Source organism: Vanacampus margaritifer, chromosome 6 (assembly GCF_051991255.1).
Source record: "Vanacampus margaritifer isolate UIUO_Vmar chromosome 6, RoL_Vmar_1.0, whole genome shotgun sequence".
Taxonomy (NCBI): Eukaryota; Metazoa; Chordata; class Actinopteri; order Syngnathiformes; family Syngnathidae; genus Vanacampus; species Vanacampus margaritifer.
In genome coordinates, this window is record NC_135437.1 from 20,609,167 (window position 1) to 20,636,541 (window position 27,375).

The following is a 27,375-nucleotide window of genomic DNA, read 5'->3' on the forward strand; positions in this document are numbered from 1 at the left end:
ACGACACTATCGCAACCACTCGTGTCAATCACTGCGCCTGGAAACTTGCTGATGATATACTAGCAGATCAATCATGCGCGCTGAATGGCTGCGCTGGGGCAGAGGTGGAGATCTGACGTGACATCCACTTCTCAGAAGTGAACGCAGCAGGACATCGAGGGACTTTTAATCACAGTCAGTGGAGGAAAACGTTGAAAGAAGAGAAGCATGAGGAAACACTGTGCGCTCAAACATGGGATACTTAAGGAATTCCTGGCAGAATTCCTCGGGACCTTTGTTTTGGTTGTAAGTAGCACTTTGCATTTATAATTATTCATTATACAATACGAGAGCCATTGGGGGGAATCAGCATTTAGAAGCAAGAGGCAATTGGCAGCTAATTATTGTAAAAATCTGTTACAGCATATTACTGTAAAGTTTTTTTTTATTTTTTACTGTGCATAAATTACACTTAATGTATTCTAAGTAACTAATATATATATATATATATGTTTTACTGTATGTAAATGAAAGTTTACAATAGCTTACAATTTTGTTTACTGTATAAATTACAGTTACTGTATTTGAACAAATTTATAGACTGTAAAAAAAATTGTTTAAAAAACTGGCAACTTTTTTTGCCAGTTATTTACTGTAAATTCTACCGTCAATTCTTTTCAGAGCATGAATTAACTAAGTGGATTTTTCTTCAGAGATTTAACAAACATGACAACGTATATTTGTAGCTTTGTCATGTTTATTACACACGTGACCAAAAATGTAAAAGCCTTCTAATACCAAACTAATCAAGATAATTAAATTCCCTAAAACAACAAGAGCAACATCAAACCAATTTTTACCTTTTTCTAACTTATTTATCTTTTTTTTTTTGTTTTACTATTTCAAGCTATATTGAGAAAGAGATCAAAAATAATAATAATAATAATAATAATAATGTACCAATGCACTCAAATTATTTTCAAAAACAAATTTCTGATTTAAATTGGTTTTCGTCACAATCCACAATCCTAATACACACACACATACACACAGACTGAGTGTGGTCTTGTTTTTGTTACATAGTGGGGCCAACATTTCGGAATTTGACAGAGTTATGGGGCCATTTTGCTCGGGCCCACAAGTTTAAACCTCTTTTTGTGGGTCAAGACTGGGTTTTAGAGTTTAGGTTTGAATTGGGTTATGGTTGAGGTTGGGGTAAGGAATAGGGGTGGGCAATCATTTTTGATGGTTGGGGTTAGGGTAAGGGGTTAGGAAATGCATTATGTCAATGAGACGGCCCCACAAAGATAGTAAAACAAACTGGTATGTACTATGTTTCAGGTGTTTGGTTGCGGCTCGGTCGCCCAGACGGTCCTCAGTCGAAACACTTTGGGTGAGCCACTCACCGTGCACATCGGCTTCTCTGTAGGACTGATGATGGCGGCTTACGTGGCTGGTGGAGTATCAGGTAAATATGATTGAGGAATCCTCATATATGATGCACGATGCATTGCCGGATGTCCAACGGGAACGAGCCATCTCTACCACCCGGCCATTGATTTGGTAGCGTCATGGCGCAGCCTCTCCCGGGTCGTCCATAACCCGGGGCGCTGAATGTCCTGCGAACATCGATTGCGGGCCCACGTCCGTGTGTCTGTGGCAAACAAAAAAAACAAATACACAGTACACTTAAATGGTGCTTTATCTACATGATATGTTGCTGACCTAGCCCAATATTCACTTTTTGACAACTTAGCCTATATGTACATCAACGTGCTAACGCAGCTGTGCAACATATAGTAAGGTTTTCCTTTTTAGTTTAAAATAACTTACTTTAATTTCCAGGATCCCTCGCCATACACTGGCAGAATGCAAGGTGTTTTGCTTGTTTGTTTTGCTTTTGGTAAACTTTTAAATCCCTCCGTGTTTTTTCATACGAGCTAGCTAGCGCTAAGCTAGCCCACGGTCCAACGTCCAACTTTGGAAACCCCCTTTGTGCTATATAGTGAATGAGAGTAGAAAAAAATTCAGTAGTATAAATGCGTAAAAAATATATGAAATAATTTCAGTCGTGTGTATGAGAACACAAAAAAAGTTTCTGTACTACGTCTGAATACTAGCCTCGCTCATTCTCGCCTTTGTCCTCTATCACAGGAGGTCACGTGAACCCCGCCGTGTCTCTGGCCATGGTGATCCTCGGCAAACTCAAGATCTGGAAGTTTCCTATCTACGTCATTGCTCAGTTTCTCGGCGCATTTGCTGGAGCTGCTGCAGTATTTGGATTATACTACGGTGAGATTACTTGCGCTTTTGTCAAGTTTTATGTTTCTCAGCATTTATTGAGCCTGATATGTCATGTCACTGAACAAAAATGTCACAAAAAGATTTTTTGCTAAAGATTTTTTCAAGTTCTAATTTGTTATGAATTTTACTGCATTTTTGCGTCGTGGGACCTTAATGAATCGCTCACATAATCATTCACATACTCTACGTTTAAAAGTTAGATCTTTGACAAATGAGAACTCTGAAGTTCTGAACCCTTTACAGATGCTTTCATGGACTTCACCAGCGGGATTCTGTCAGTGACGGGAATCAATGCGACCGGTCACATTTTTGCATCCTACCCGGCGAGACACCTGTCGATTCTTGGCGGATTCATTGATCAGGTGAAGTCAGCTCATAATGGCCCAATCACCTCCCTATTGTGCTCCTAATCCCTTTCAGGCTTGAAATTTTGCAAAATCTAGGAAATGGCGCTTAAGTGAAATTGATCGCCCCATTTAGCCAGAGAACAACCCCCTCTTTTTGCTTTGCTTGGTTGTGGGTTTAATGACCCGATTCACCGGAAGGTCAGATCTACACTCAACACCATTTCCAGTCTGTTAAATCGGTGCACTGATCCAGAAGTAACATGTTGGGGCCAGAGCCGTTGCTAGAGAGAGTTTGGCCAACTCGGTTTCAGCAGGGTAACAAGATGGCGTCCATATGTCACGTGACCAGCAGTTGACCAATCACAGCGCTTTGATTGGGCAACTGCTTTTCGAGCCCTAACCAGAGTTGTTGATAGAGAGAGTTTGGCCAACTCAGATTGGTCAACTGCTGGTCACATGACATACGGACGCCATCTTGTTACCCTGCTGAAACCGAGTTGGCCAAACTCTCTCTAGCGACGGCTCTGGTTGGGGCTAGAAAAGTGTTGAAGGTTTAGATAGTGGGCTCAACCCCGCTAGTTAGCTTAGCCTTCAGTAGTTTGCATAAACAATGAAAGGAGTTTTGTATTTCCATCCAATATTATTGTTCTCCTTGCAGGTGGTGGGCACCGGCATGCTGGTTCTGTGCATCCTGGCCATTATCGACGGAGGAAACATCGGCGCTCCTAAAGGTGTGGAGCCACTGGCCATCGGGCTAATCATCATGGCTATTGGGGTGTCCATGGGACTGAACTGTGGCTACCCCCTGAATCCTGCCAGGGACCTCGGACCCAGACTGTTCACCGCTGTGGCTGGATGGGGGATGGAGGTCTTCAGGTGACTATGGGACACATTTGGGATCAGCTACAGTGGCGCCTTGAGATGGGAGTGACCTGACTTAAGTGTTTTGGTTATAAGAAGGACAAATACGTATTGTTGAAGTGTGGCCTACGGTGCATTCAAACCAGTGGTAAAAGACGCCAGGCTACTTCCGGTTTGGTTGCCAAGCAACCAGTACAAAATATGGGGCAGGTCGTCCTGCGGCGTACCCCACGCTGGGCGCCAGGGATAAATTATTATTATTATTTTTTAAATAATATATTCAATTGTAAGATTAATGCTCAACATCAACCACATGTGAGTGGCTAGTGGACAAACAAACATATTGACTGAAATAATTGTTGGCTTATTATATAATGTCACATGCACTCCACAGACATGATCGATTGCTGTTGTTGTTGATCCAACATGGTTCCAATATACTGTCCAAAGTATCAGCATTGTTTCTTTGCAGCACGGCAGACTACTGGTGGTGGATCCCAGTAGCGGGGCCCATGGTGGGAGCCGTGGTCGCAGCCGTCTTGTACTACCTGCTCATTGAGCTCCACCACCCCCGCGCGGAAGCCGAGAAGCCGCACGAGGAGGAGGGTGAGGGAGAGGAGGAGGAGGAGGAAGATGAGGAGGATGAGGACTGTAGTCTGAAGGACAAATATGAGATGATCACCATGAGTTAAACCGTTTCACTCACCGTGTATGTCCTCTTGTCTAACTTCAGCAAGAAGAGATCATCTGCTCGAGTTCAAACGTGACATCATGGAAATGTAATGAGCATTATGAATGGAGGAGTTGTAAATATTTTACTGTCAGATATTAGATATGGCAAAGATAATCTCCTTCACATTTGCCCCTGTTTTTCTGCAGTAGATGAAGTATTTTTACTTTGTTTCATTTTCTTAAACAAACCAGATGTATTCCTGCTGTTTATTTAATTAAAATTTCTACAAACTAGTTACCAGTATTTTACATCTTCATTGGTTATTTTGTGTAATGGGGAGGTCCAATAAGTGAAATGCAGTACATGAATACAGAAATACCTTATTTAAATGTTCCCTATGCATGTTTCTATAGCATTTACTACACTTTTTTAAAAGGTCTTTTAACACACTTTTAAAATAATACATTTAAACACATATTTTAAGAGCAACTGATAAAAAATATTGATCACATATATATATATTTATATAATACAATACATATGCATGATTTTTCCTGTCTTTCATGACTGGACAAACTAATTATTCCAGATGTGTTTGGCTATGGTCGTCGTGGTTACTGAGGTCAGGCACAGCTGGATTAATCAGTTTGTCCAATCATGAAAGACAGGAAATGAAGGAGTGGTACTGAGTAAAGGAAGTAGTGGATTGGTGTAAAAAGCAGGATTACAGAGGATTTGATACAGAACAATCTTCAGCAAAAACTAGGTTGGTCTAAAATACCCGTACTTCCTGTTTTCATCTTTCATCTGTCTAATTTAAAGTGGAACAAAATAATGCGCTGCCATCTAGCGATCAACAGCGGAATTACATCCATATCAAATCGAGGCACAACAAAATATTAGTTACAAATTGTACCTCCCAAAAAAATCTACGTAGTAGCGGGTCCGTGAACCCGGAACCTGCAGTTGAGGGAAGTTAGCTAGAGTGGGCTAGCGGTTAGCACATCTGCCTGACAGTTTTGACATTCAGTTTCCGAATATTGGTTCATGTTCTTCCATTAGTTTTCTCAAGTTACTCTGGCTTCTAAAAACATGCGTGTCGGTTTCACGGACTCGAGTTGGAAATCACTAAATGGCCCACGAATCAGCTCAGTGATCCAGGGTCGTCATGACAACAACATACAACAGCCAGTGTAGCCCATAGCGCTACACTATAAATTCATATTTCCTGACATTGAATACAATTAACATGGGACATAAAGTTCTTATAAACGTCTCAAGAATGATAACTTAGCCTACTTTATGCATTTATGTTAGTGTAAACAACTTTTGCCACCTTTGAATGAGGTGAGAGGTTGGTTATGTGAGCGGCAGCAGCTTGAGGGTACAGATTGAAAATCAATGCAGGCCACATTCCATTGCATGTGCAAATGAAGTCATGGCCTGACACACTCTTTTTTTCCTGGTTGGCTACCGTGTTACAGTATTGCATCATCACTTACATACGTTCATTCGGAGGATAAATAGGCGACACGCGACACGCCCCCTGCAGTTTCAGAAAAGGCGTCAGGTGTCAACATAATGTAAAATTGGAAACACACAAAGGCTATATAAAAAGAGAAGGAAATAATACATAAAATGATGTGGCATATAAACAAGAATTTCTCTAATGTTTCACCACCTAACAAAACATTTAGCTCTCCAAGTAGCACCGTTAACATAAAAAAAAGTGTTCATCAAAAACGACGCCGTTTTATTCCTAAAAAGTTCATATTATTGTAAACCACCATTAAGCAGTTTGAACAATATCATCAGATGATACGTTTTTATTTTTCCCCGATAGGTTTCTTTATACATAAGACAAAGATTATGACATTCAAACAAAAAAATCTTAAACACGTTAAACACATACTAAAGTACAAAGTATTGCAAAACACAAAAAATGTCAAATGTTCTGCCTGTAATTCATATCTTTATTGTTGTAAGCATAAAGATACGGAAGCGTATTCCATTCACTTGAAAAAAACAACAAATCCTGACAAATTTTGGGGGGGAGCTTTGTTTTTTTGAGTATTTTTTAAAAATTATTTTCTGTTTTTTGAATATTTTTTTCTGTCCCTCCCCCAAAAAATCTGAATTTTTTTTGAGAAAAACAATTATTTTATAAAACTTACTCAGTTAAAAATTACTCAGAAAAACAGAAAAAAATATTTAGAAAACAGGAAAATATTTTTTTTAAACCGAAAAACAAATTACAAAAAAAAACAGGGAACAAATATTCAATAAAACAAAAAAAAAATACTCAAAAAAACAAAGCCCCCCCAAAAAAATTGTCAGAAAAACAGGACTTTTTTTTTCAAGTGAATGCAATATGCTTCCGTATAATATTATTAAAAATATTAGTTATTTCATTCACTGCATATATTTTTAATTAATGAGACCATTAGGAATTTCATTCAGCCAAATATCGGAATCGGCATCGGCCGAAAACAACCCACATTGATCGGGCCCTAATTAACTTAAATATAGTAACATTTTAAACTAATGATTTAATTCAAATGTATATCACATCAGTTATTTTTTTTATCATATATTTGTACAAACAAGTTGTAAATACAATGAACTCAGTAAAATACAACTGAACTGTACTCAGTGATTCTTTTCCATACCACTAGAGGGTGCTCAAATACCACTAGTAGTAAAGTACCAAATATCAATACCTATACTTTATATGTGGGCAAAATATGTCAATTTTTTAAATCTGTCCCATGGAAGTTGGCAGTATTTAAAATCCTGTAATATTTGTTACATTTATCAACCAGTGACCGCAAAATACTGAGGAGGTATTGTTTGCGAATGAAATTTATTTGACTGACACTATCAGAGATGTAATATTGATTATAGTGGCTTGCGTAGTTGGGTTATCGCATACGCGTCACTTACATTTTGTTAACGAATGAACCCTGAAAAAGGAAAACTTGACAACCTACAGACTAAAGAGAGCGTCTGACAGTAAACAGTTGTCTATTTTATTGAATGAGTCATTTAATTAATTCATTTCAAGTACTCCAAAAAATTACATCTCTTTGCACAATACAATTGATTTTTTTTGTTTTTTAGTAAAAATGTTCAAAGTGAACAAAAATTTCCAATACTGTATAAAACACAGTGAACATTAAAATCAGACAGTAGTATTACTTTTTAATCGTGTGTTCTTTCGGCCTACATCACCTACAACATTTCAAAATCAATTTGGACATTGCAGTGCACGTTTATCTAAAATCCTTTTTTTTTTCTTCTTCGTTTTTTTTTTTTTAATTTTTAAACCAATACTACGAAATCAAAAGAAAAGTAAATTTACAGGCATTATTCTTCTGCTCTTCTAGCCAAACCATGCCACAGGATAACAAAGACTAAAATGAGAATGTCACATTAAATCCATCACACTCAATTGTTTTTATATCATCAATGACAGTGGAGAAAAAGTATCATAAGCAAACTCCAGTTGAACTAGCACATACAAGAACATAAATAACTTAAGAGCTTTGTCACATATGAACATCTTTGAATTGGAATTGGAAAAGTCAAATGAAAGAGGAAAAAAAAAAACAATCAACAGATGTATCAAAATTAATTTTCAATTTTCAATGAAATGCAAATTTTCAAAGTACTGTACAAGTTTACATGTTAGATTCTGGAGCCAAGAATATGACATTGTTTAAAAAACAAAACAAAAAAAACAAACTTTTTTTTTTGTACAGACATCAACACAAGCCTGATTCATCTTTTCCTCATCCTCAACCCTCAGGACAGTGTTGTAAGACCTTAGTTGTGATTTAAACTGCATGCACTCTAAACGGAATAATGCCAAGATCAACTCAATTCAGACCAGTAGGCGAAAAAATAACATTAAAAAAAAAAAAGAAGCATGAAATATATAATGCAAATATGATGTGCTTCATTGTTAGTGTCGAGCAAAGACCGAACTGTGCCGAGATGCCGGGCTCAAGTGTTATTTTGTGAAAGGAAAAAAAACGCCTGAGGTGAAACGTGTCCTTCGGACGATGCCTGCAGGTGCTTCCTGTCTTCTATGTGATTTAAAAAAAACAAACAAAAAAACATCACGAGCGATGCAAACTGGAAAGTGTCCGTCCGGGATGGCGAAGTAGCAAAAGCCTTCCTTAACATTGTCAGCATTGTGTTGACACACATCACAGACCAAAGTCAATCCAATACACTCACATTTGATTAATGCCTCTGCATGCCCACAAAAGTTCTTAAGATTTGCTATCTGAGCAATAGAATGAGAAGTTTTTTTTTTTTAAAAATACATCCACACCGAGTCGTTTTAAACTTAACGCTCACTTTTTAACTAAGCTGCAACTTTCCCTTCTCAGCTTGAGTTAGTGGTTATTCATTCTTCATATAGCTTAAGGAAATTGGTAAAAGACAAAAAAACAAACAAAAAAAAGAAGTATGACAAGCAGCCAACCTTCTCTTAGGCGACATGTTAGCAAGAAATAAAACGATGGGAAAGATGATCTTGGAAAAAAAAAAAAAAAAAAAAAAGATATGGTGACTGTTCAAATTGAGAACAAGCAACCCAACGTGAACGAGCTCCACCTGATTGGACGACCGCAGAGAGGAGCCGACGGCATCAGATCATCAAACTCCTGGCGACCGTCATTCCTTCGGTTATGTGTTAAAAGTCCTGAGAGCGCTAACCGAAAAAATAACCCCCCCCCCACCCCCCCAAAAAAACACAAAAAAAGAGAGTGAAGAATTACACATTTACAGTAGAAGAAATAGTTCGTTTTGACTTTATGATACACTAAATATGTACAGTCACATGCAGGAGACTGTCTGCACAAGAAACCGGCGCATGTGTGTCCTTTGCCGTTTTTGGGGACAAAAGTGGAAATCACAAAAGTGGCGCCGCCGATCCCCCGCCGAGTGTCTGGTCTCGCGTGGCTAGAAAAGCGCGCGACCACTCACCGCCTCGCTCGAGACGACGTCGCCACACAACCAAAACGCGTCGCTAACGGACTCGAGCTACAGATGATTCCTTCACTCCTTGGCACTCCTTTGAAATGAACCAAAAGAAGATGACCATGGGGGGGAAAAAAAAAAAGAAGCGGCGGCGAGAATGCCGAACGAGTCGCTGGATTTTTCACTTCTTTGCGTGTCCGTGAGATGGAGGCTGCGGTGGTGACGAGCAACCGTGTCGGGCTTTTCTTTGGATGGAGTGACGCTTTAAGTTTCCCACTGTAGGCACAAGGAGGAGCCAAGGCATTGGAGGGGGGGTGGCGGGGGGGAAGATGGAAGGGGGCGGGGTGAGGTGGTGGCGGTGGCGGGAGGGGTTGGTTGTCTCAGCGTCTCATCTGCCCCATCTGATAGTTCTCTCGAGGCTGACGGTGGTGTCGCTGCTGTTGCTGCTGGGCCTGCCGCTGAGGCTGCCTCTGCGCCTGCCGCGGCCCGCCGTGCCCGGACTGATGCTGCACCTGCGAGCTCGCGTGCTGCTGCGCTCGCCGCCGCTTCAAAGTGCCTGGTGGGGGGGGGGACGTGTAAGTGATACAGGAATGAAAACGACTTGGGGCTTCATTATTCTATACTACAGTAATTTCTGGACTACAAGCCGCTACTTTGTTTTTTCCCCCACTTGCATTCAACCCTGCGGCTAATACAAAGGTGCGGTTTATCCATCAGGTCACAAGGGGCCGCGCTATAAAGGAAGCGCAAGAGCGTCAGGCAGAGACAGAACGAGAGCGAGACAATTTGCGCTCTCGTTATGGAAGAGAAAGTAGCGGGAACATTAAAACACCCGCGGCTTACAGTCGGGTGCGGGAATACTCGAGTATTCCCCAAATTTAGCTAGCGTGGCTTATCGTCAGGTGCGCTTTATAGTCCAGAATTTACTGTATTCTGATAACAGATTAGTCAGTCCATTATATAAAAAGGGGGGAAAAAATATATAATTTAAACATAATAAACAAAACAACTTGGGGCTTCATTTACAAAGAGCACAAATAACTCACTAACAAATTGCACCTATTATTATTTTTTTAGGCTTATGCCAATTCTCATTATTTGGCAGAAAGAAAGAAAAATCAGATAACAGCAATAATTAGTCAGCATATTATTTTAAAATGAATGAATATATATAATTTAAATATAATAAATAAAATAACTTAATCTTTGACCAGCTTTGTTTTAAATTTAAGCCACTGGTGTCCAAACTAAGGCCTGGGGGCCACTTTTTGTGCCTGGCATCCATTTTCTAATGACCCACAGCATATGCATATATATATTTAAAAAAACAAAAACACAACCCCCACCTGACAACTACTACTACTAAATAAATAATAATAATAATAATCTATAATAATAATTCAAATAAATTTAAACATTTGTTTGTTTAAAAAATATTACTTAAATCAGACATGAGCAACATGGCAAAAAAAAAAAAAAAAAAAAAGACTGTTTGGTCAAACAGTCGGAACTCACCAGGAAGTGGTTTAGGGGGCGGAAGCTTGGGGTTACTGCTGGGCGTATGAACGCTACAGATCTTAATGAAGCCCGCCATGAGCATGATGAGAGCGATGCCCATCAGCAATACTGCCCACCAGTGGGCCTGGAAATAAAAGCAAGCAAACGACAAACCCTTAAAAGGTGCACCAAACAAAAATCCTTCTGCAGTCGGAGCAAGAATAACAGTTTTTAATATATCTGCTATTAAAACCAAAAAAGAGGACAATGCCGATATTCATAAAATACTGAATATTGGCGCCGATTATTGGTCTACCACCCCCGCCCCCCCCTAAATACACCGGCTGGATAACATAAAGAAGGACACGGCACAAAAATTTCAAGAAAAGAAAAAGGGAAATGTGTCAATCATAGGGAGTGAGAGAGTATATATCCGTACATCAGACAGAATCCCAAGTGTATAGAAAATCTGTACACAAGTCAATTGCACGTACCACGATCCACTCGGCAATGTTCTCGTAGAGCTCTGGGTTGAAAATGGCCTTCTTGAGTCGAGCGAGCGGGCCGTCCGCATCCACCAGACGACATTTCATGAACACGTCGCAGTAACCCTTGAAGTCGTTGCAGGGCGAGCCGGCCGGCAGGGTGGTCACCTTCTTATTGAAGAAACGAGCCAGACGCTCTGAACCCGTGCTGCTGCACGTGCTGGGATTCACTGCAGAGACCAGACAGAGTCCGTTTGGACATGGGCGAATGAGATGCCCACCTCCAGGCAGGTATCAAGAACGGGAAACCACTCACTCTTCTCCATGCAGCACACGTGACAAAGCTCCGTCTCGTCCTTTCCTTCCTGGCTGGCGCACGTGCACGCTTCCAGTCCGTACTTATCACAGATGGAGCCGGAGCAGCCCTGTGGGTGAGAAGCGGGAGAAGGTCAGGCACGTAGTGACGGCCCTCAATCTCCATGACTTTTTTTTTTTTTTTTGGAGGGTACTTTCAGATAACACCTTTCCATATAAATTTCAACTTGGTTCAAAAATTCACGCTGCCCGGGTTCAAGTGTTCTTTTTATTAATTTATCTTTCAACTACAATTAATACTTTGTCATTTTCACATAATTTATCTTTCAATTTACTTCATCAGCATTTAGCTTTCCGCATTCCCACGCAATTTCTGCAGAAATTGCACTTAGTCTAGGTTTATTTTAAAACTGATTTAGAATCAGCATACATTATTGTTGTTTGAACATTTTGCTATAAATGAAAACTTTAAATATATATAATATATATTTAAATAAAATCGATTAAAATTGTAATCGTCCTGAAAGACTGAAATTTTTTTTATTTATTTATTTATAATTATGAATAAACAATGTTTACCTAAAAGGTACTGAACACAGAGAATTTCAAATCGCTACTGCCACCTGTTGACGAAAAATGAAACTGCACACACACACACACAACACGTAAATGACAGAAGGTGGGAAATTCAAACCCGAATCTAGTTTGACAACTACTGGCCAGAGGCTTGCAGGAGTACCCATTGTGAACAGCTAAGGTGTTAATCTACTAATTAAAATATGTTTCAGTCATGAATGGTCAAATAAAAAGGCTATTTTAAAGCTATATTTGGCCAAATTACATAAAATTTTGGACATATAGATGCTAAAAAAAAAAGAGCCTTTTTTTAACCTGTACATGCACAAGTCAATAAAAAAAAGAAAATCACTTCTTTCTTTCTTTTTTTTTTTTTTTTACCTTGTGGCATTATGGGAAAAAATGCTAAATTTGTAGCATTTAGCCTGCAAGTACTTTTAGTACATTCTAACGTTATTTGCCAGTAAAAATGTTTAATCCACTTGGCAGTTCCACACTTCCGTACTTTTCCACGAGGCCAGCTGTATGTTGCCGTTGCCGGTCACTTACCCCGTTCACGCAGACTTGCGTCTCGCCGTGACAAGCGGTGAAGTTGGCCTTGGGTTCGGACGACGGGCACTGAGGACTCACTCCGTTGCACATGCCCTGATGAGCGCACTCTGACTCGTCCCTGCACTTCTCATTGCGCCCCTTGTAGCTGCACTCAGGGGTGCAACAGGGACCCTGGCTGGGACTGAGGGCGAAAGCACAGCTGGCTCAACACGGTCGCAAACGATGGTCTGAAAACTACAAACGGGCGTATACTGCATTGCGACGTACCTGCAGACTTTGCCGGGCTTTAATTTGCATTTCTTGTTATCAGCCTGGTTGGCGTCATAGCAGCACTGATCCCTGCACTGATCGCTGTAGCCACAGTCACACTCCTCTCCTGGCTCCACAAGGCCATTTCCACAGATGGGCTGACCAGACTCTGGTTGGAGGAGGGGAAAAAATAAAAATAAAAAATACAAATGTGAAGTTTGCTCACCTTATGCATCCTGTGCTCAGAGAAATGTATAGAGAAAAACGAGGGGGGGGTTACCACTTGAAATAAAAAAACACTCTCCGTCTGGTATTTAGAAATAAGTCAAATGAGGCCAGTAAAAAATGGCACTCAGGGCTGGGGAAAAAAAAAAGTCAACCAACTCGGTTGGGTTGACTTTTTACCCCCCACTTTTGTTAACAAGAGTATGAAAACCTAGAATATATATATATATATTTTTTTGTACATTTAGAACAGATATAAAATTTGGGATTAATTGTGAGTTAACTGGTGAAGTCATGTGATTAATTACAATTTTAAAAAATTAATCGTCTGACACCCCTAATTTTCAATAATCTTTTCTTTTTTTATTAGGGGCATCAGGCGATTAAATTTTTTAATTGTAATTAATCACATGACTTCACTAGTTAACTCACGATTAATGACAAATTGTATATCTGTTCTAAATGTACAGTAAAAAATTTTTTTATACTCTTAACAAAAGTGGAGAAATATGTGAAACTAATAAATAGTTCAAATGAATTTTTGATGTCTATAGCCGTCAATGGCAGTGAATGAGTTAATTCAATCAAATTGGATTTTTCACATGTTGGACTATGAGGTGATTTTCAGGAAAAGTACAATAAGTGATTCGAGACCTAATGCTAATCGCGATTGTCAATCGTTTAGCAGAGGCTAATTTTGTTGGTATGTGAATATGTGTGCAGAAGATAAAGAACAATGAGTATTTATATCCACTAAATTCAACCATTGTGGACTTAAAATAAATATTGAATTTAAAAAATATATATATTTTTTGTATTTTATTTTTGGCGACTCGATTTAAAAGAAAAAAAGTCATTAGTAACAGCACTAATTCTGCTAATGCCAATATTGCTTCCATACGGGAATTTGCTGACATACCAACAAAGCAGTTGCTTCTCTTCTTCTCCAGCACCTGGCTGATGTTGCGCACGCTACAGATGGAGAACTTGTTGTTGTTCAGCTTGTCACCCGACGTGGCTCTCGCATACATGATGTAATTGCCCTTCTCCTTTTTGTCTTGGCTCTTGGATTCACCCGGGGTGCACTCTGATCCCGAGTCGTGCTGTGTATGAGGAAGAAAAAAATTAAAACAATGGCAAAGACCAGGAGACAAAAGGTGACCTCGGCTCCATTGAATCTTCTTGCTGCGAGTGAATGTAGAACACGAGTTACTCACCGGGGAGCCAAAGTTGTGCCCTACTTCGTGCGCAAAGGTGATGTGGGAGACTTTGGGGGGGACGTGGGAGGCGTAGTTCTGGACAGTGATAATCCCTGTGTTGAGAGACTTCTTCTTCCCATCTGAGTACAACTTGCTTTTTTCACAGATCCCTCCAGAACTCCCTGGCGATGATAAGCACATTTTTAAACAAGCCACCCTCCAAAGTATGCATGTCATGTTATGAGATAAGAAAACAAGATTTTAAATTGCATCCATGTTTCATGAGGAAAAACACCCCTGATCCTTTTTGATGTTGGTTCCCATGACAACCAGAGAGAGTCACTTGCAGTCTGAAGCGCCACATTTTTTTTTTAGCAGCAGAAACTCACTGGGCATTCAGCTCACACTCTTTATGAGTCATAAAGTCTTGACCACTGACCACAATTAAATGATAGATGCGATGTCTGTGAGCAAAAAAAAGACTAAATATGTGCCTCCCCATTGCTGTTATGGAATAAAATTTAAATGGCAGATTAATTCATCCATTTTCACAGAGGGCTGCCATTTTGGCCGTATACTGCCCTCTGCTGTTGATTGAAATTGACATCAAATTGCCCTCGGTCTCAGAAACGTTACAGGATGAAAATGGATTAATTAATTTGCTTGATTCTTATTGCACAAATGAAATAATAATATATATAATATACCACATTATAGCAAACTATTGCAAAGAAATATTTTGCCTTGAATCCCCCTTTAAAACCATGGCCGATTGTTTCCAGTTGATGGTAGCTGTGCAGTACCTGAAGGGGCTCCCACCCAGGCCAAACCCAAGACACCATCATCAAAGTCTCTGTCGGTGAAAACGTAAGCCAAACAGTAGTCGTCGTGGTTCTGCTCAGAGTTCAGCTCCAGGAACTTCTCCACTCCGATGTTACCAAAGCGAAAGGGGTTGGACTTGTCCCTCTCATCACTGGTGGTGTTTATCTATGTGGGAGGAAGACAGCTTGTTTAGAGGAAACACCATTACAGAGTATTTTTAGCGTAGACAAAGAGGTAGGGCTGACCGACATGGCCCCTAAAATAAAATATTGATTTTTGCAGTCATTCAGGACAATTGAGATTTTAATCTAACAAACCAAACAAACATTTATTTAAAGGTTTCATTTATTCAAAAATAATTCCTGTGCAAAATGTTCAGACAACAATAATGTATACTGATTCTAGATCAGTATTAACATAAACTTAACATTCATAGTTTGTGCTTAAATGCCACAATTAAGTAGCTATTGTACTAAACATGTCTTGTAAACCACCCATCCAGCATTCTGCCACTTGTGCAAAATTACAACTCACAAAAACATCTGGACGTAACAGAACATAAGAACAACAGCTTTAAATAATCCAGAAGACAAAATTCAAATTGATTGCCCAGCCCTACAAAGAGGTAGAAAAGAAAACAACAATTCAGTAGAGGACTCACTCTGATTCGTTTCACCATGAAACTGATGTTGCGAATCCCTAAAAAGTCTGTGCCCTGGTAGATGGCATTAATGGCCTTGACGTGGCTGGAAATCTGAAATGGTAAGAGAACAGCATACAAAGAGATAAGCAGAAGAATATAATTCAATGAAGGAATGAATTTCTCAAACACACACACACACACACACACATATATGAAAAGGGGAAAAATATATCTATATCTCGATAGATAGATATACTTTTTTTTTAAACTCCTACACCTATATAACTTAATGAAATATTCTCAAACAATAAGACTCCTTTAAAACATAATTCAAAACACTTCAGCTCATCATCAAGATGATTCCACAATTTCACACCCAAAACTGAGCTCTGTATTTATTTTACATTAGTCCTCACTTTACATTTTTTAAACATAATTAAACCCCTTAAATTGTAGATTCCTTCTCTTAGTTTAAATACATTTTGAATACAAAGAGGTCAACTATTATTTACTACACGAAAAAGTGTTTCCATTGTTTTTAAGTACAAAATATCCATAAATTTCAAGATACCCGATCCTATAAATAACTGATTACTTGTTTCCTTGTAACCAACCTTATTTATTATTCTAATGGCTTCTTTCTGTAATTTAACAATTGGGTCTATATGGGGTCTAAATGCCTTGCATATGTAATTGCTGGTAGATATTATTCGACATATCCTCATTGGACCCCAAGATGTCATTCTGATGCTTTCCCTACAGCAACTCCATTTCATTAAAGGGAAACGTGACCGGAATTTTATTTATTTTATTTATATCATTACTGTATGGTGTTATGAAGTATATATAGACTTTATAGAGAACTATTTTTTCCTCATTACACATCTGAATGTTTTTCTTCAGGGAAGGCTGGAGTGGATTAATTTAATAGCATTTCCATGGCTTGTGCACGTGTGGGATTGCCACTTTACATTTATGTGCATTGGAGAAAACCATTAGGGTTGGTATGATATTGCACGAGGTGTACGAATGTGTATCGACTTGCCGGTTCTATAAAGTGTGATGAACGACTTCCAACAAAGCTCGACAGCTCGACATTGCTAATTAGCGTGCAGAAGGTGCAAATAGCAACTGTCGTGAGTCATTATGGAGTGTTACGCAATCAGCAGTGCGTTATGAGTGGCAATCGCACCCTCAATCCCACGCGTGCATTTTTTTTTTTTACCTGAGCGATGACGGCCTCTCTCGTCTTGTAATGCTTGAAGAAGAGGTGATCTGTTTGGATGAAAAGCTGGCAAGTGTTTTTCTCAGCCTGCGCCATCCGCTTCTTTCTCAACATCACAGATTCATTAAGGACCGCCTGACTGTGGAGTGCCTGGTGTGACAGAGGAGGAAATAGACGGCAGTTAAATTAAACATACTATATTGTGAGGGCATTTACAACCTAACAGCAGCTGAATAAATCATGTCTGATATATCTGGTTTCTAGTTTTAAAGGTACACCACCTTCATGCAACACGCATTGCTACCATATAATGTGCACGAAAGGAAGAAATAATGACAAGAACATTTCACAAAAACAAATTAAACATGAAGATGATGAAATGAAGTGTCTTTCATTATGACCACATGAATAACATAATGAGATCCTGTACAAGTGCTATATAATATTCAGCCTGCTTATGTAATTAATTTTGCTTTGGCTTTTGAGCAAAAAAATCGAGATACACATGCTAGATGGTGAGAGCAAACAAAACTAAATTAATTTCACGACAAGCAGCAGTTCGGCAGATTAACAATTGTAAAAAAAAAAAAAAGAAAAAAAAAAGGCTTTGAGTGGTTTATTTTCATTCCCAGTTTAAGTTTATTAACAAATTGCTGTAAACGCATGTGTAAACAAATGTGTAACTATAATTACACATTGTGCGTTTAAAACAACGAAATAACTTTCCCATCAGAGATTCCACTAGCTTAATGCTAATACACAATGCGAAACACAATAGACAGGCTAATGAATAGCATCTGTGTTGCAATGTTCTCAGGGTTTTTCCTGTGAACAAAATTCAATTTTTAATCATTTGGTCTTTAGGATAAAACAAAAGTTCGCCGTAAAAAAAATAAAAGGATTTACTGGAATCATTTTTTCCAGAAGTTATTCCACATTATGTACTTTCATGGGTGCCAATAATGGTGAGCAGGACTGTATTAATCTGAGTGACTGATAATGAATGAATGCTTTAACATAATACTCATATTCTTATTAGAACTATTATTCTTATTATTGAAACATGGAATTATTATATGTTGCCTGTAAAAAATGAAAGAGAGTCATTTGAATTTAAAGAATACATGCACGTCTTGGCTCATGGATGTTCGATAACACTTTTTTTCCCCAACAGATACGCAACTCTTGAGTAGTCACCGCTACTGATACCAAATATCTATACGATTAGTAAATAAAATTCCACGCCCATAAATGACAGATGACTTTAAAGAAAGACCTATATATAACAATATATTATTTTTCCTTAAAATTGTATGAAGTTAATGGCAACTTTTAACTTATGGTAGTGTTAAATTATTCTTATTCCTTGCATTATACTGCCCCCTTGGTGGCGGAGGCACTCACACCAGGAGTCATACAATGAATTAATCATGATGTACAAATTGCAAAAATATTTATTCTTATTTAATTTTAAATGTTATTACTGCATGTTTTTTTTTAATATATATATATAAAGTGAGTGCTATTTTTCTTATAAAAAACATGTTACATAGCATTTTTTTGGGGGGGGGGGGGGTTAGCAACAGACTAACTTATTCACTCCCAGCTATTTTCACTGAAGCAACCCCCTTCGCTCCCAGCTGTTGCAAGGCCCATATTGTGTTCTATTGCTATCAAAACATGGACTTTACCAAAAAAAAGATTAGAGTCTCTTCTTTTTTGAGGAAAAAAAAAAGTATATATGTATTTGTTTCCTTTTTGCAACAATTAGCATTAGAATATAGCTAAGTTTCCTCATTCCCATTTCTGGTAAAAACACTGTCAAAAAGAGATTGTTGCATCATGGCCCTGGCTGATCTCTTATACTCTGCTGCCACCTCTGCGACCATTGCTTTAAGCCACCTCTTCATGTCAGAAGATGCATCAAAGCCTTCAGTATGCTCTTGCATAAAAATATAAAACAAAACGTGGAGTGAAAGAATAAGTATATTAAAAAAAAAAACGTATTTACACATTTTTGGGTTTGACTGGCATTTCCAAACAACTTGGCCAGTGTGAAGTTTTTGAACTGGATCTTATTGGATGGTGTGGTCATAATGGCATAAATATCCCCCCCGGGCATGTTTGCTAATGGGATAAACATATCAGATCTCTTGTGCTGCAAGAGTGTGGTGAAGTTCACCTTGGACGGTTCCTCTACAGCGGAGGCCTGGTACTTCTTCATCCTCTCAAGCACCGAGCCATCAGCACAGCCTCCCTCCGAGCCGTACTTGTGAGGATAGTCTAAGTGAAAGCGGCCGACACAACACTGGTCAGGATTATGGAGACGTTAGCTACTTAACCCTCTGAGTCACTCTTGTTTGTGATGCTATTCATGATCAGCTAATGGGTGTCCTTACACGCCACCTGATACTCCATCACTTTACACACTTACTTGATTGACTCATTCCTCTCGTATTTAACAGTGTATACAAAAAGGGGTGATTACATATTAAACGTGAGTGCTGCTCACGATATCTACCTATGTTGTATAGACAGCTTTAATGAGCCAGTACCCCGAGAGAAAGATCATATTACTCAGCTAATGAGCACCTCGAGTAGCTCGGCTCTTCAGGTTTTTCTTTTTCTTTTTCCCACACCAATCTGCCTACATCAGCTCAGCTAGATTAACCTTACACTTTCGGATCACACGTACCCATATGCAATCAGTAAATGACACACAAGTGCCTACTGCACGGCCCGTTTGAGTAATTGTGAGCGTGCGGTTGGTTGTCAAGGACTCACGTATGTCGTCCTCGTGGTACATGACAGAATGGAAAGGCACGTCTTTGCCCTCCAGGTAGCGCTCGGTGGGCTCCACGTAGTAGTTGCCGTGGTAACTCTGAATGAAGCCCTCGAATTTACCATCCACGATTGAGCCGTGAGCGAGTGTACCTTTCTCACCTGGGGAGACAAATTACAGGCAGACGTTTTATTCTAGAGCGGGGGTGGTAAGAAAACAGACCACAGGAGCTAAATGAAGAATAAAACGGCAACATTCAGCGCTAAAGCCCAGCAACAAGCATTTTTTTTTTTTTTTTTTTCCTCCCCTTCTAGGATTTGCTTCATTCTAAAACCAAACACAGGCCTTTTATCAGTTTCCCCCCGCATTAACTGCATCAATTTCTATGGAAAGAAGATGTAATGTTTGTTTGTTCATTTATCCATTTTGCTTTCCACTAATGCCTGCTTATCTGTGTGACTTTCCTACCATCTTCTTCCGAGTCACTTAAAACGCAACATTTGCTGCTTTTTGTCATATTTCGCAGCAGACTGTTTATTGAAACATTATCTTGAGTTGCAAACACAAACCAATTCCAAATGTCTGATGAAACTTGTCCTCGTTTGAAAGAAAAAAAAACCCCTCAGTCTCTCTTTGATACTTCTTCGAACTACATAAATCAAGTTTTCAGTTTTTTTTTTTAAATAAATACAAATCCACCTGACCCCAATTTCGAATTAATCGATTACTCACACATCCTCAGTAGTGGTTTACTTATCTTTATCCTAAAATATACAGCACACCGACCAATCACAACAGCAACATGATCACTTGCACAATACAATAACATCCAATATTCTGCCTTACCAAACATAATAAATCATAGTGTGGATTGATGCTGTCAAAGAGATAATATTATTGTGAGTGAACTATACTGCATCACACTACAGACGAGCTTATACATTCAGTTGCCTCCATTAGTAACATGAGGCTCAACAACAGTTCTCGGTATGTTGCAGTACAATTATAAAACGACAACCAGATTAATGAACATATTGTTAAACGACTAACCCTGTGACAGTATGAATCAAATTGAACATGTACGTGTTTGCAAAGGCAGAATATGGCGGTCGGAATGTCGACTGGGGCTGCTCCATGCAAAGCACATTCCTCAAAGGAGACTTTTCTCACCGTATATTTCTCCAGTGTAGATGTGAGAGGTATCGTATGTCGACTCTTCCCCCGAAACATCCACCTTCATGTCTGGTGTGAAGAGGCTAGTATCTCTCTTCATGCGTAAATTAAAATGCCTGGAAAATAGAGAGAGTGAGCAAAACAACTTCATCAGAATATTTATAGCAATGATCTGAAATGTTTGATACTATGCAGGGACGTGTGTGGATGCAAATCGGGCCTCACTTAACGAGATTGACAACATCTTTGCGTAATAGCGAGAATGCAAATGAGAGGGAGACATGAGAACAAAACATGTTCAAGGAGGAAAGAAATAAAAAGTAGACATTGGGTCTGTTTGGACATTTGCAAGCGGTTTTTAATAGCTGGTGTTTAGCAGGCAAATTATCACCTAAAATTAGTCAAATAAAAATCGGAAGTTAGTAGGTTACCACCATGAAGCAAATTAAAACATCTCCACTATCCAGCTTTGTTCTAATTTGACAGCAAGCAAAAAAAAAATAATCTTCCAGAATATTAATTAGATAGAATTCAGTTATCATTTTACACAAACCAGTATGCAACAATATACAGAATATTCCATTGAATGGGGATGCAACGTAATAAAATGAATCTTCAGAGGGACGATTGTGTGCCTTGCTTTATCGGGGACAATTCAAACAGGAAAAGAAGCCGACACATCTTTCCTTTTCAAGGAAACAGGCGGGCGTCTTCCTTCCGTGTGGCACGCCGCTCTTATCGCTCACCCGCCTATTTAACAACGTCTGAGGTTGGCAACAGCAGGCTTTGCTCCACACAGGATGATAAACAGCCTTTGCCGAGCTCGGAGACAGATGGTCATGGAGAGTGTGGACACGCTCGTACAAAACACCACCTTCTCATCATTCCAAAGCAAGAATTAAACAACATATTTGGTCTAACGTAAAAGCCCCCCCCCCGCCCCCCACGCTCATCATTAAGTCCGTTATTTCCTAGCTAAAATGTATTACCGTATACTCATCCATCTCACCAAGCTCAAAGCGTGTTCGATTGACTTGACAGGAACAAGGTCTCGTATCAAAAATAACTGCCCTTATTAAAATATTTCAAAAGTTTACCTTTGACTGACACCATCATGCTAGTATTAATGATGCATGCGGAGCCGAATACTATTATTAGTCATCGCTTAAATTGCAGATGACAAGCAGCGGTTTTATTCAATAGATTTGTACTCAAAGAGCAAATCAGATGTCACATTGCGCACTTTCTCAGCCCAAACAAACAATACATCTCAGAGGAAAGATTAAAAGCAATGATGTTATGACTTGTCACAAACCTAATTAACACCCAGTCAGTTTGCTCGGATGTCATCTTACGATACGGGTCACAGTCCCGAAGCCACAGAGCATATTTGGCCCTCTTTTCGCAGCAACGTAGCGGCTTCGGTTCTACTTGGCTCAATTTGAGGCGGTCAGTTTTTCATTGCTGTGTATTACTGCATCAGTAGTCTCACAAAGTATATCAGCAATGAAACACACACACACACACACACACAAAAAAAAAAAAAAAAGAACACCTTGAGACTACTGCAGCAAAGAGGAGACTGGTGAATAGAATACTGCAGCTTTTAAAGCTAAAGGGTGAGTAAGATAACAGATTAGGGGTGTAATTTTTTTTTTTTTAACTCTTTGACTGCCAAAAACGTTAAATAACGTTTAGTAAAATCCTATGGAGGAGTGCCAAAGACGTTAAAAGACGTTTGTTTCAAAACAGAGGTGAAACTAACCATTTTCTATTGTTGATTACTCAAAAACGGAATAAGGTAGAAACAAACTTTTTTTTCTGATGAAAGATGAGAGTCCAATCTTTCATTTGGTAGTATGTGTGTTTCCATAGTCCAAACACAACATTTTCTGTGGACCTTGAAAGATCAGTCAAAAGATCAGTCAAAATGCTTAAATCGGCTGGCACCCACGGCATCCCTTTTCTGAAAACGTCTGGCAGTCAAAGAGTTAATTTAATTTAATACATTTTTCAAAAAGATTTAGCAATTTATTGTGTTATTACAGCACGCAATTCTCGAATCGATATGCAGCCGAATCGATGTTTAAGCATCAATTTTTTATGGAAATATTCAACAAGAAGGGCTTACTTTGGTTAGGGCTCACACGTTAAGCATGGAAGAATGTTATATTAATGGAACATTAAGCCTTAATGTTTTATTTCAATGCTGTTCAAACATGAAGCAGATTTGAATAGATTGTTTGTTAAATACAGTGGCTCACAGTTATAAGCCTAAATAAATACATTTTCATACAAATCTTACAGTGTGCATGTACAAGTTTACTAATTAGTATTCTCTGAATTTGAGGTATTTTTTTTTTAAATCGCAATAATTCGGATCGGGATTAATCGTATCGAATCGTGACCTTTGAATGGTGATACGGATCGAATCGCCAGGTACGAGGCAATTGACACCCCTAATTATGATGATAGTTTTGTCTCCATGTGTACTCAAATGTTCCAATAATATGAGGATGACTAATGGATGTGTTATAGTGCCCAATTCTTGTATTTTTGACATTTCAGCATGGCACACTTCCAAGTTGTTTTCAAAATACCACAAAAAAAAGTTCCATTACATTATATTCTGTTTTACAACCTTTAAATATGTTTGGAATTGAATATATGCAAAAGGCTCACTATGCCCCCCCCCCCAAAAAAAACAATAAAGTAATTTGCCATAGATTGGAATCGCACTAACTGCACTTCATAAAAAGAATTCACTCATTAGAAGCTCATCTTGAGCTCAGCAAAGTAATGTACGACGCTCCTCAGGTCCAAAGTAGTATTTGTCAAAAAAAAAATTCAGTTTCTTTGTTTATTGTATCTGTGGAACGGTCCAGTGGGCCCGAGTCAGTTGTTATTATACAGGTGCCAATACAGGAGCTTTTTGCATTGTCGTCAGGCGGCCATCCGTGGACAAAACAATACGTGCAACAGGTCCAAATGTGGGCATGGCCGAATCCGCCAAATTCATCCACTGGAGGCAGTAAACAAGAAACAAGTGTACGTTACGGTGTTTAAAATAAAAGAACACAGCATGTCGCAATCATATGCAATGATCCAGCAATTATACGCCATTGTTCAAGTTCACATTGCTCTGTTGTTCAATTCAATTCTTCTGGTTTTGTAGTGTATACTCTTCAAAGGCTCGGATATGCTATGGTCAGTGTGATATATCAACCAGCTATAAAGTTCACTATTACTTTCATTCTTTCATATGAGCAACAGCGCCTCTCAGCAGTCACACCCAATTTCCAAGGAGAATCATATTGCTCAATAACGGCGTACACTAAGTGTTTATCTTTTCACAGTAGCACATTAAACACATGAAAGAACCAAAGATTTGCGGAGACAGGACATTATCATTTATTTTTATACTGGTATGGTAAAGTTAACAAATAAGAATCAGAACCGTGTCACCCCCACCTTTCGACATATTTTTGACCAAAAAAGGGAAAGACCATACAGATAGGTATGAATAAAAAATAAAAAAACACACACACACACACAAAACTTCTGTATTTAATTTCAAAGTTGACCAACCTTCCATGAGCGTGAAAATCTAAATGAAGAAACTGGTCTTCGTGGGTGAGTGCCCTTTTGGCCCTCTGGTGGTTGCTGTGTACCAGCTCTGTGTCATAAGAAAGGCCTTCATAGTGCCGGATGTACTTGTTGAGGGGATTCCGGTAGTGTCCTGTGTGGAGGGAAACAGGAAGACACACAGTATAAAGTTTTTGCAAGTAGAGCAAATGTTTAAGGCAGTAGTCATCTCAAGTTGTTGTTTTTTTTCTTTTTGGGGGGGTAAACAAGGTTACGGTGGTGGCCATGAAGGAGAATGTTACTCGAGCACCTCCACCCGTTTGTGCCACTGCTTCACCCTCCAAAAGCAGCCTGAATTCCATTTGCACAAAACACAACAACAATGCAACTCTCTGAATTGTGCTGCGCAAAATGACAGCAATGCAAAGCCCTTGTCGAGCACTGCCCTGTATTTGCAGGGTCATATTATGGCAACAGAGCTAAAGCAGCAGGAGGTATTTTCAGTAAAAGCACTATGTGGTTCGCTGTAATTATGCCTGAGAGGCGGAATTTCCATCATCCGAAGTAACAACGTTAACAGACGGTACAAGTAGACCGAGCTAGTTCACCGCTCATGTGCATTATGAAAAATTTAGGTGTTAACATTGAATTTTTCATTGAGGTGAGTATGAGCCCGTGACTATTCTGGAATATTCTCATTTCTACAACCAACATAATTTACTAATACATAATTTAGATTTTTTTCACAACAACCGCAAACTCAGCTTTTAATTAGCATGTGGCTATTTTGCAGTTATAATGCAACTCGCCACATAGTTTTGCCATGAATAAAATTTCAAGTACAAATCCTGCACCAGTGCCATTTCGTGGAATGGTGGTTAATTTGAGCGGTCGCCTCAAATGTACACGCTTTACTTTTTATTTTTTACTACAATTACTTGCAGTTGTAAACTAGCAGTTTTGTTTCACGTGTTTATTGAAGAATTGAACAGTTATTGAACTTCCTGCATTTAAAGAACTAGGACAAGCAATTGGGGCATTTGAAAAGACGCCAATCGTGTCCTACTGCCTGACAGCACTGCAGTGAAGGTTATAGTTAGGCTGGTCACACCGATAAATAACAGCCTATTTTCTGTGGCAAAACAAAATGAAAACTTTGTGAAAAGACACAGAGGGGGGGGGGGGGGGGTTGAAGCGAGGCAGGAACCACGCCCAGTGCATGACTGGGGTCCGTGATTAACCAATCACAGCCGTTCACGGCAAAATAACACCAGCAGGAAAGTTGCTGATCACGGCAAAATATCCACTGCTTTTTTTTTGGGGGGGGGGGGGGGGATGTTTGCCAAATACTGGCATAATTTTCCAAGTCATATTTAACTTACTGCCACAATATCAAAAAATATATACATACCAATGTGCTTGCGAAAGGAAAAAATGCCTTAAGTCTTTGTAAGACATGTTTTTTTCGCAAAGATTGAGTTGTGGAAAATGAACTTTTGTTTATTTGACATTTGTGAAAAAACGTTTTGTTGTTTATGTTTTTTTTCTTTTAATCAGCCTAATAGCCAAATACATTTTTAGCCTACTGTCACAATCTTTTTTTAAGGATATGGTTGCTAATTTTATTTTTTATGTCTGTATAAGTGATAATTATCGACAAAAAATGAATTGGCAACTGGACTCTTGTTTGCTAAATTGATTTTTTTAATGACAGTATTTGACTTCCCAGCTCTGCAATCATGTAGCAAATGCTTAACGACAATCACACCCACACACCAGCACTATTCTACAACACTTAAACATGACAAATTATCGAAAATGAACCGTTTACAGAGTGCATCGCCCTAAAGTTGATTTATGTATCGCGTTAGCTAGAGTAATATTCCTTTGAATGTGAGCAGATACAAGCCTAAAAATAACTTTCGTGTTAGTTGCTAAAATGTAGCGCGAATGCTTTAAACGAAAAAGTGTACAATGACTTTAACGGCGATGTTGTAAACGAATTAGAAACAGTGAGCTATAAGTAGCATAAAGCTAACGGTCCTTTCAAGGCAGCCAGTCGGCATCTCCCATCTTCTCACAACAATGGACGTCGGCGAGATAAGCACAGCAATACAAGATAAACCTGGCAAAAAGACCGGTGACAACACGCGGGGATACACGAAAAACATCGTTATTTTTCAACGCGCCGCCCGAATCCGTACAAGACTTTCCGCCGTGTGTCGTTTTTAGGCGAGAACACGGCGAAAAGGGTGCAGTCCCCTTCACAACAAGCAGGCCCCACTGATCCAGAGCGTTAGCCGTGAAGGTAGCTAGCTAGCTAGGCAGCTTTTTCGGCATCAGCCTTTCCACATCTTTTTTTATCCGCGTAGTAGTTTTCCTCCCACGAAACGCCGCGCTCACCTTGAGTGTCGTGCAGCAAGTAGGCGAAGAGGACAAGTTTCAGGAGAAGCATATCGGACAGCTCCATTGTTAAAGCATTGATGCCGCTTGCACTTTATTGTCCTAGTTAGATAGGCGCAGACGCCCTGTGTTTATTGCAGCTTCCACTCGTCGCCCCCTCGCTCCTGCGCGGTGACGTCACACGCAGCGCAGTTGCTATCCCTTTACACGAATGCGTCCAGGATCCGGGACACTTAATTAGGTACAGCACAAAAAGCACGAAAGCAAAAATCTACGTAAAATTGACGCACATTATAAATGTATTTTTTTTAAACCCACAAAAATCGTGGAAACCCCCGGTGTAAATCTCCAATAAGCTCCCAGCACTCCAAAACAAATAATTAAAAACAAAACAAAAAAACATTACAAATCTGCAAATATGGCGCTTTTTGGGGGTCCCAACATGTTTGGGATCCCCAGAAACTCTCCCATTTATTTCCCCCAACTTACAC

The 27,375-nt window shown here is 39.2% G+C and overlaps 2 protein-coding genes across 2 annotated transcripts; one reads left to right on the forward strand and one right to left on the reverse strand.

Annotated features, from left to right (window-relative positions):
- Positions 1-49: 49 nt before the first annotated feature.
- On the forward strand, positions 50-4,457 carry aqp9a (aquaporin 9a). Its single transcript, XM_077568547.1, has 6 exons — positions 50-285; positions 1,321-1,447; positions 2,134-2,271; positions 2,527-2,645; positions 3,289-3,506; positions 3,964-4,457. Exons 1-6 carry the CDS (start codon positions 208-210, stop codon positions 4,181-4,183), a joined length of 900 nt encoding a protein of 299 aa, XP_077424673.1. The 5' UTR covers positions 50-207; the 3' UTR covers positions 4,184-4,457.
- A 2,714-nt stretch (positions 4,458-7,171) lies between these two features.
- LOC144053877 (disintegrin and metalloproteinase domain-containing protein 10-like) lies at positions 7,172-27,061 on the reverse strand. The gene is made up of 16 exons (XM_077568737.1): positions 26,885-27,061; positions 24,485-24,635; positions 20,894-21,012; positions 19,726-19,884; positions 19,124-19,224; positions 16,942-17,091; positions 15,735-15,827; positions 15,055-15,238; positions 14,270-14,433; positions 13,972-14,155; positions 12,846-12,996; positions 12,576-12,759; positions 11,452-11,560; positions 11,145-11,365; positions 10,669-10,795; positions 7,172-9,709 (listed from the first exon to the last, which is right to left on the reverse strand). The coding sequence occupies exons 1-16, from the start codon at positions 26,949-26,951 to the stop codon at positions 9,534-9,536; spliced, it is 2,340 nt and encodes a 779-aa protein (XP_077424863.1). The 5' UTR covers positions 26,952-27,061; the 3' UTR covers positions 7,172-9,533.
- Between the last annotated feature and the right edge of the window lie 314 nt (positions 27,062-27,375).

Coding starts and splice junctions, on each gene's coding strand:
- aqp9a (XM_077568547.1), top strand. CDS start 208: ATGAGGAAACACTGTGCGCTCAAACATGGGATACTTAAGGAATTCCTG. Junction 1,448..2,133: donor CGTGGCTGGTGGAGTATCAG/GTAAATATGATT, acceptor CCTCTATCACAG/GAGGTCACGTGAACCCCGCC. Junction 2,646..3,288: donor TTGGCGGATTCATTGATCAG/GTGAAGTCAGCT, acceptor TTCTCCTTGCAG/GTGGTGGGCACCGGCATGCT.
- LOC144053877 (XM_077568737.1), bottom strand. CDS start 26,951: ATGGAGCTGTCCGATATGCTTCTCCTGAAACTTGTCCTCTTCGCCTAC. Junction 15,828..16,941: donor GAGAGGCCGTCATCGCTCAG/GTAAAAAAAAAA, acceptor TTACCATTTCAG/ATTTCCAGCCACGTCAAGGC. Junction 14,434..15,054: donor CTGGGTGGGAGCCCCTTCAG/GTACTGCACAGC, acceptor TATCATCGCCAG/GGAGTTCTGGAGGGATCTGT.